This window comes from Penaeus vannamei, chromosome 11 (assembly GCF_042767895.1).
Source record: "Penaeus vannamei isolate JL-2024 chromosome 11, ASM4276789v1, whole genome shotgun sequence".
NCBI classification, from domain to species: Eukaryota; Metazoa; Arthropoda; class Malacostraca; order Decapoda; family Penaeidae; genus Penaeus; species Penaeus vannamei.
In genome coordinates this window covers 14,618,605-14,628,474 of record NC_091559.1, presented here as the reverse complement: position 1 = coordinate 14,628,474, position 9,870 = coordinate 14,618,605, and the positions used below count along the sequence as shown (strand labels likewise).

General features: G+C 38.6%; 1 protein-coding gene across 1 annotated transcript; it reads right to left on the bottom strand.

Moving 5' to 3' along the window:
- Positions 1-476: 476 nt before the first annotated feature.
- On the bottom strand, positions 477-1,114 carry LOC138863237 (uncharacterized). The gene is made up of 2 exons (XM_070127417.1): positions 1,021-1,114; positions 477-925 (listed from the first exon to the last, which is right to left on the bottom strand). The coding sequence occupies exons 1-2, from the start codon at positions 1,112-1,114 to the stop codon at positions 477-479; spliced, it is 543 nt and encodes a 180-aa protein (XP_069983518.1).
- Positions 1,115-9,870: the final 8,756 nt, after the last annotated feature.

Here is a 9,870-nt window from a genome sequence, read left to right as displayed (position 1 = left end):
CTTTTGTTAACAACGCCGTGATGACCTCTTGGCATGAACGAGTGCCAAGGAGGATGGCCGGTGGGGGGGGGGGTTGCCCACTGGCATACCTCGTGGGCATTGGTGGAAGGGGGGAAGGGGAGGGGGAGGAGGGCCGATATCCATTGCTGAACAGAAACCCGTTTTTGATTGATTTTCTTTTTTCTCTCTTTTCTTTTTCTTTTCTTCTTGTCCTTCCTCTCCTCTCCTTGGTGACGGTGATTATCATTGTTAATATCATTATAATCAATAGAGTTATTATTCTTTCATTATCATTATTATTGTCATTATCATTGTTATTTATTAGTAATACTACTATCATTGCTTTTATCATTATCATTATTATTACTGTTACTTATATCATTATCTTAACTATCATTATCATTACCACTCACATTTTATTATTATCATCACCATTACTGTTATTATTGTTGTTACCATCATCACTGTTATTATAATCAAAGGGGCCGACGCCGACGGGGGCGCATAGCCCCGTTCACCCTTCGCTTCCAGCCACAGCAGTCTCTCATGGCGACCCAGGCAAGCTCTCGGCCCATCTCTAGCTCCTCACGACAGGTCTGATCGAACTGCCCAAGCCACGACTTCCTAGGTCTTCCCATAGGCCTCCTCCACGCTGGATTGTCTCGTAAAGAGACATCCTGATGGGCAGGATCATCCGCAAGGAAACGAGGTAGGTGCCCGTATGACCTGAGTTGACGGTCACAGATTGTGCAATCAACAGGTCTCATACCGGTCTCACGGTGTAGTCGTTGGTTGGACACATGGTCCTGCCAACTGTATCCCATGATCCGACGTAGGGACTTGTTATAAAAGGCATCGAGACGTGACTCCAAGGCACTAGATAGCGTCCAGGTTTTGCTTCCACAGAGAAAAACCTTATCAAAGCCTTGAAAACACGTAACTTAATCCTTCTCCTTAGGTACCTTCAAATACTCTTGTTGACCGAGTTTAGAGCTCCTGCTGCCAGACTATTCCATCAACATCGGATAGCAACATCGTCGGCAATGTCAAGGTCCATGACCTTGATATGACCCAGTGTTGTTCCACAGTGATTTTGGATAGTAGCTCTGCCCATTATTCAATCTATGCAAATGTTGAAAAGCGTTGGTGCAAGGACACAGCCTTGCCTCACTTCTGAACTAACAGGGAAGAAGCTCGACATGCCCCCACCACACTTTACAGCACTTTTAGTACCAGTATATAGTCTTACTATGAGACCAATAATCAGTGATGGAATTCCCCTAGGCTCTGGATCTCCCATAGCGATTCGTGATGCACCAAGTCAGACACCTTGAGCTCGCTGTAGGCTGGATGCAGCCCACGACCAAACTCACAACAGCGTTCTACGATGACTTGAAGTGTTAGGATAAAGTTTATTGTGGACCTCCCAGGAGTGTATCCAGATTGTTGTGCTTTTTGGTGCCTAAGTTGCAAATCCATTTCAGAAGGATGTGGGCGAAAACCTTGCATGGTATACTGAGTAGTGTGGTGCCATGGTAGTTGCTACAGTCCCAACGATCCCCTTTCCCCTTCCAGAGAAGAATGGCCACGCCCCTCATCAGGTCAGGGGGGATGGAACCGGACTGCCAGATGGCAGCCAGGACAGTATGCAAGCCCTGTGCCATAGGCTAACCTCCAGCCTTTAGCAGTTCAGCATGGATATCGCATATGCCTGCAGCATTCCCACCCTTCAGCTTAGAGATCGCCTCCCTAACCTCAGTCACGGTAGGAGGATCGTCACTGATGGGGGAATCTGGCACAGGGATTGCGACACCGGTTGCATCCAGGCTAACTACTGGAAAGTCTACCTGATACAGTTGCTTAATATACTTGGCCCAACATTCATGAACCCTGGCAAGAGATCAGATGATCACTGAGCGTACTGCAGTCATTCATAAGGAGGGTTTGTAGTTCAGTTTTCTCAGGGCTTCATAGGCAGGATGAAGGTCATATATTAAGATAATGACCTTCAGATTCCTCAAGATTCCTAATGAAGTAATTCATATCTGCTCTCAGTCCGAGCCCTGCGCACCAAGGAACCGTGCAAATCCCGATTGCCATTCAATGAGCCATGATACTGTTTCTGGCAGATTTTCGAGCACTGTGAACTGATCAGAGAGACTGATGCAGAGATCCTCCATGAACAATCCTCCTCCCTCATTCTGTGAAGGTGAAACACCCTGGAGAGATGGGTTTTTTAAATTGAACTCTTAGGTTTGCCACAACCACAATCTATGATCAGTATCAAAGAACTCGGCACTCCATATCACAATGCCAAGCCCAGCGGTGCTGGTTGGAGCACTGATACCAGGAGCCAGAAATTCTCAATCTCTGGGAACTAGCACAGTCCCAGAGAAAAAAGCTGTTCTTGCTAAAGAGATCAACTCCCGAGCCATGGGGACCGACACACATCTCGTGGCCAGCACGATCACAGCCGGATACCCCATTAAAGTCGCCTAGTACAATGCAAATGTCTCGCCTGGGGCATTTGTCTGCCACAGATTTGTGTTTGGCACAGAACACCTCTTTTTATCGAGTTTGCAAACATCGGCAGGAGCGTACACAACAATAAGAGACACAAAGACAAAGGCATGCATTAGTCTCAACGCCATATGTTCGTCACCCGGAGAAACTTCTATTGCCAAAGGTTAAATTCGGCTGGAGATTGCTATGGCTACCTGGAGATGGTGACCATCGCCCCGGCCCTACCAGTAATAGGTGTACCCATACATACTGATCGTGCCGCTGCCAGGAGCCGTTAAGGCGCTGTATCTCCTTAAGGCGCCGTAACTTACGGCCGAGCGATCTTACGGCCCATACACAGAGCAAGGGACTCGTCATATTGGAGCGAGTTAAGGCGCTTTAGGTTAAGGCAAGGGGAGAGCGAGAGTAGCCTTAGCGAGTTACTGCGAAACATTTTTTTCGCCCTAGAACAATTAATACATAACAATTTGTAATTAAATTCAATTATAGTGTCATTAGGTGTACATGAACCAATAGTGGACAACTAAATAAGGCATCAAGGGTAATATTCCAATATAACTGTAATTTGCTTTTTCCGATCCCAGGTTAGGTGAAGTATCTGTAAACAGTGCTGTCTTCGCCTCGGGTGTAATAATTTTATTCATATATTTTTCATTGTTATTGTTAATGACAGTATTTCCATTTTTATTATTTCTCCTTTTTATCAGGAATCTTGCACATTTCTTCTGAGTTACTTATTCTGGAACATATTAGTTAAAAAGTTTTATCATGCCACGGGCAGGACGGTTGAGGCCTCCAGCGCGTCTTATCACTAAGGCTCTTTTGAGAATTCGGCCCCGAGGTCTTCCAACCTCCGAGAGGGCTGTCACCTCAATCCACAGCAGCTTCATTATGATCATTATTGTTAAAATTATTTTTATAATAATGATAATAATGATAATTATTATTGTCATCATCAATGATATTATCATTTTTGTTGTTGTTATTATTATTATTATTATTGTTATTATTATTATTATTATATTTTTTAATGAATATCAGTATCATTATCATCATAATTTTTATCATCATTTTTACTATCATTATCTGATTATCATTATAATTATTATTATTGTTATTGTGATCATGACTATTATCATTATCATCATTGTTATTGTTGTTGTTGTTATTATTATTATTATTATTATTATTATTATTATTATTATTATCATAATTTTTGTTATTATTATTGTTATTACTCTTCTTATTATTATTATCTTTATTATTGTCATCATTATCATAATAATAATAATTATTATTATTACTATTATTGTTATTGTTATTTTGTTATTTTAACCATTATTATTATCATTATAATTATCATTACTTTTATTATTATCTTTAGTATTATTATTATCATTGAAATTATAATTATTATTATTGTTATTATCATTATTATTATTTTCTTATCATTATCATTATTATCATTAATATTACTACTACTACTACTACTGCTATTACCACCACCATTACTACTGCTAATAATACTACTGATATTAATATTGTTACTATTACTATTATTATCATCATCATAATTAGTATCATTATTGTTATAGTTATTATTCTATTATCCATATTATCGGCATTATAACTGTTATTTTTTTTTATCAATATTCTAATTATTTTTCCTTTCATTATTTATTTGTTAGTTCATTATTATTATTATTATCATCATCATCATTTTTACTATCATTATCATCATCATTATTATTTTTATTATCATTATTGTTATTAATATCATTTTACTATTATCAGCGTCATTATTATCATAATCATTATCCTTATTGTTATTCTTATTCTTATTATTCTTAATATCATCATTACGGGGTATCAAAGTATTCTGAATGGCCGAGGGTTTTTGCGCAAATAAAGTAGATAACTTTCCCTCTATCATAAGTTCCATGAGGTGGATCTGCTCCGTCACGCGATACAATCAAAGCTCAACAACTGAGGCTTAAACTCTTTCTAAAGATTGGTTCAAAATGCATTGAAAATCAGAAAAAATGGCGGGAAAATGAAAACTTTCTTCAATGAAATAACATAAAGTTCAAGAAGAAGAAGAAGAGTTTAAGACTGAAGGAAAACACAAACACTGAACTTAAAATTAATCGAAATTATTAATGTTGATTATAATAAAAAATCCAGTTCATTTACACAAGGCAAAGATAACTTTAGGCTTAGCTTTCATTTTCCGTTGCAGGTTCTGAGGCACAGATCCGATTTCAGTCCGAAACATAAGATGTAAAAAGAAGAAGGAGAAGAAGAAGAAGAAGAAGAAGGAGAAAAGGAGAAAAAAAGGAGAAGAAGAAAAAGGAGAAGAAGGAGAAAAAGTAGAACAAGGAGAAAAAAGAAGAATGAGAAAGAGAAGAAGGAGAAGAAGAAGAAGATGAGGAACAAGAAGAAGAAGGAAAAGAAGTTTATTTTCCCGTCAGTTGGGGGGATAAACGGATTTATAAAATTTATGAAATTCATGAACATGCCCAATGTGATTAAAAAACAACAACAGAGAGAGAGAGAGAGAGAGAGAGAGAGAGAGAGAGAGAGAGAGAGAGAGAGAGAGAAAACAGATGATTTGGTTAAAATGAGAAAAATGTTAAACAATTAATGAGCATAGGGATATATTACTGGTTGATATAAAATGATGTTCCTAATTATCAAAAGATTTGCACAATTTATTTGAAATAGATTCAAACAATGGAAATAACAGACAATGGAAACTAGACGCGCAGACAAAGAACTATAAAAATATGGTAAACAAACCGATCTCAAACGAGGACCAAAATAGTGCAGCAAAACAGTTAGATTAAACAAACACGTTAATCAAGTATAAATAAGAGCTAAAAGACGCAAAGAACTATAAAAAGACCGTCTGGCAGAGGATGCTGGCGAGAGAAAAGACTCATGGCGGCAATTTGACATTTTCATTACTACCATCATGGGAATTATTTTTACTGTTGTTTTTATTCTCATTATCATTCTCATTCCTCGGAATATTATCATTATCATTATATTATTGTTATCATTTCCTCTGCCAAAATTATGCTTTTGGTAGCGTTGATTGGTTTGTTAGTTAGTTGGTTAGAAGAATAACTCAAAAAGTTTTAACCAAATTTTTATGAAATGTTTACCAGAAGTGAGCCTTAGCCTAACGTAAGTGTCATTCAATTTTGGTGGTGATCCGCATCATGGTCCGGATATGGGAATTTTTTGAAAGGGTTAATTTCCGAGATAGGGAAACACGGGCGCCGCCAGAGCACTCGAGAGAGGTGATTTTGATGCAAGTGTGAATATTTTTATTGCATCAGTGACCCTTTTGCTTTGGCGGAGGGATGCGCTCTCTGAGTGCTCTAATTACTATCATGGTTATCATTGTTATTGTTATTACCATTGTTATTACTATTATTATTATTAATATAATAGCTCTTATCATTATTATTATTATTATTATTATTATTATTATTATTATTATTATTATTATTATTACTATTATTATTATTATTATTATTATTATTATTATTATTATTATTATTATTATTATTATTATTATTGTTATTATTATTATTATCATCATCATTGTCATTATCGTTATTTTCATTATCATTATTATTGTTATTATTATTATTATTATTATCATCATCATCATCATCTTCATTGTTATTATTACTATCATTATTATCATTATTAGCATTCTTATTAGCATTATCATCATCGTCATTCTTATAATTATATTTATTAGTATTATAATTATTGTTGTTTTGTTATTGTTGTAGTTGTTACTATTATTAGCATCGTTATCACTATGTTTATCTTTACTATTATTGTCATTACCATTATCGTGGTTGTTATTATTATTATTATTATCATTATTATTATTATCAACGTTATTTTAATTTTCATCACTATTATTGTTGTTATCATTATCATTATCATTATTATTGTTGTTTTTATCATGGTCATTATTATTATCGTTATTGTTGTTATTGTTATCATTACTATCATTAGTGTCATTACAATTATTATTATTAATAATATCAATATTATTGTTGTTATCAATACTATCATTGCAATTATTGTTATTATCATTATTATTATTATTGTTATCATTGTCATTATCATCATCATTATTATCATTATTGTTACCATTATTATTATTGTAAGTACTATTATTATCACGAATTCTTTTATCATTATTATTGTTGCTATTATTATTATCAATATCATTATCACTATCAATATCATCATAACTATTATTACTATCATTATCATTAATATTATCATTATCATCATCATTATTGTTATTATTACCATCATTATTAATATCATTGTTATTCTAATTATCATTATTATCATTATCATGATAATTACCATTATTGTTATTATCATCATTGATATTATCATTATCATTATTATTGTTTTTATTATCATTATTACTGTTATTGTCGTTTTCATTATCATTATTTTTGTTATTATTATTACCATTATTGTTATTATTGTTATTTTTACTATTATTGGTATTATCATCATTATTATTATTATTATCATCATCATTATAACTTATTATCATTTCTGTCAAACCCTGTTAACGTATTCACATTTTTTTTTAACCAATTTAAAATCATATGTATAAACATTTCTACAAACCATAAATCAGTATCTCCCTTCGCCCTTATAAAAAGAAGATTCAATCCTACAAAAGAGAAGAAAAGAAAAAAAAAAGAAAAAAAAGAAAATGAGGGCAAACTTTAAACAGTTCTGGTTGAGGTCACAGCCAAGAACCTTTGCAATAATTCCCTCGTGGCATGCAATTGCACAACACGGAGCTACATGGTAACAAGGGCCCTTCTGTAACCTTGGGGGAAAGAAAGGCGAAAGTTGCATGCTATGAGCCTTAATGCCGAGTGTGGTATTTTATCTAAAAGGTGAATTTATGTGCGGGAGAGAGGGAGGGAGGTGGAGGAGGGGGAGGGAGGAGAGGGAGGGAGGTGGAGGAGGGGGAGGGAGGTGGAGGGAGGCTTGGGAGGGGGAAAGGGAGGAGGGGGAGGGATAGGGGAGGGAGGTAGAGTGGGGGATGGGAGGAGGGGGAGGGATAGGGGAGGAGGGGAAAGGGAGGTGGGGGAGGAAGGGATGGGGGGAGGTTGGTGGGGGAAAGGGAAGAGGGGGAGGGATAGGGGAGGGAGGTGGAGGAGGGGGAAAGGGAGGGTAAGGGATAGGGGAGGGAGGCTTGGGAGGGGGAAAGGGAAGAGGGGGAGGGATAGGGGAGGGAGGGGGAGTGGGGGGAGGGAGGAGGGAGAAGGATAGGGGAGGAGGGGGAAAGGGAGGTGGGGGAGGAAGGGATGGGGGGAGGTTGGTGGGGGAGGGGAAAGGGAGGAGAGGGAGGAAGGTGGAGGAGGGGGAAAGGGAGGGTAAGGGATAGGGGAGGGAGGCTTGGGAGGGGAGGTGGAGGAGGGGGGAGGAGGAATGGGTGGAGGGAAGGAGGTGGAGGAGGGGGAAGAGAGGAGGGGGAGGGATAGGGGAGGAAGGCTTAGGAGGGGGAAAGGGAGGAGGAGGAAGGGGTGGAGGAGCGGGAGAGGGAAGAGGAAGAAGGAGAGAATGAGGAGGAGAATGGATGGGAGGAGGTAGGTAAGGAAAGGGAAAGGGTAGGAAATGGGCAAGAGAGATGGAGGAGGGGGAAAGGTAGTGAAAAAAAGGGATAAAGGGGAAGGGAAAACAGTGGACCAAAACATTAAGGGAGGGATTTAAGGGACAGTGATAAGGGCGAAAACCTTATGGAAGTGGAAGGAAGGGCAGAAAGAGGAGTGAAGAAAGAAAGGAAGAACAAAAGGTGGAAGTTGGGGAGTGAGGGAGAGAGGCCAGTGGAGGCGTAAGAAGGGAGGGGGGCGGGGGGGGCGAGGGAGGGAAAGGGGGGGGGGGTGTTTGGTACTCACAAGGTGGTAATTTAGTCAATTTCCCTGTTACTAAATGACCCTGGAGACCTTACCGAGCTTACTCAGGCACTTTTGAAGGGCATGTTGGGGTGGGGTGGGGGTGGGGGTTTTAGTGTTTTTTTTCATTATTATCATTATTGCTATTTGATTTTATCTTATACCTGTCTGTCGTTTTCTTTCTCTCTTCTTTTCCTTTCTCTCTCTCTCTCTTTATGTCTATCTTATTTTCCTTTCTCTCTCTATCTTCTTTCCCTTACTCTCTCTCTCTCTTATTATTTGGTTTCATTTGTTTTTTATATGTGTATTTCTTATTCTCCTTTATTGCAGCTGTATTTTGTTTATTAATTTCATTCTGTATCTGTCTGTCTCTTTGTCTTTTTGTCTCTCTCTATTATTTAATCTTGTTTAATACATACATCTATATCTATATCTATCTATCCATCTATCTATATCTATCTATCTATCTATATATCTACCTATCTATCTATCTATCTATATGATTCCACTTTACTGCAGCTGTATTTTGGATATTGATTTTACTCTCTGTCTGTCTGTCTCTCTTGCTCATTCTTGTTGCGTCTTGCACTCTGTAACATGGGGCCTTCGCGGCACTCCAAGCCCTGGCCGTTGGGACCGCGCGCGGGATGGCCACCTCGTCGCTCCTCTCCTGTGGCCTTCAGACCGGCGAAGAGAGAGCATATGCCTGGCGGTCTGACCCAGGAGCGTTTTTCCTTGAATTTATGCAAAGAAAGCACCGCCTAATGCGAGGAAGCGCTCGAATGGCACGCGCAGCGCTGCTCTTCACTCTGACACCGCACTTCCGGCAGCCAGGCGCGATGGCGTCTGATGAGGCCCAGATACCTTGCACGTTCAGTAAACACGTTCAGTGAAGCCTTTAACTGCATCACTCCCCCGCGTTCATTTTGTTCCGCCTTGTTCTGTGCACATGAGGTTCTTCCAGGAAACCCAAGTTATTTAGGATACATTACTGAGAGACAGTTAGGAGTATAGGGGACGGGTTGACCACTGTGTGACGTTTCGAGGCAATCTGCAACAGAACATCGGTGTGGCGTCATTGGGGGTTCATGTTATCCATGTGCATGTGGTCCGTTTACATATAAGGAAATAAAGAAGGCATGAGTGAAGAGTATGGGACAGAAAGGGCATTATTGTTCATCAACATAAATGCTGGGATGCATGTAGGTAATGCAATTATAAGCGTGACCGTAATGCGCTCACACTCATGGTCTGTCTGTTTACATATCCACATTCTCTCTCTCTCTCTCTCTCTCTCACTCTCTCTTTCTCTCTTTCTCTCTCTCTCTCTTTCTCTCTTTCTCTCTCTCTCTCTCTCTCTCTCTCTCTCTCTCTCTCTCTCTCTCTC

What these genes read in the sequence shown, in the direction of transcription:
- LOC138863237 (XM_070127417.1), bottom strand. Translation starts at nt 1,114, where the DNA reads ATGGGCAGAGCTACTATCCAAAATCACTGTGGAACAACACTGGGTCAT. An exon ending in CGACGATGTTGCTATCCGAT is followed by an intron (nt 926 to 1,020) that starts GTTGATGGAATA and finishes CGTGTTTTCAAG; the next exon opens with GCTTTGATAAGGTTTTTCTC.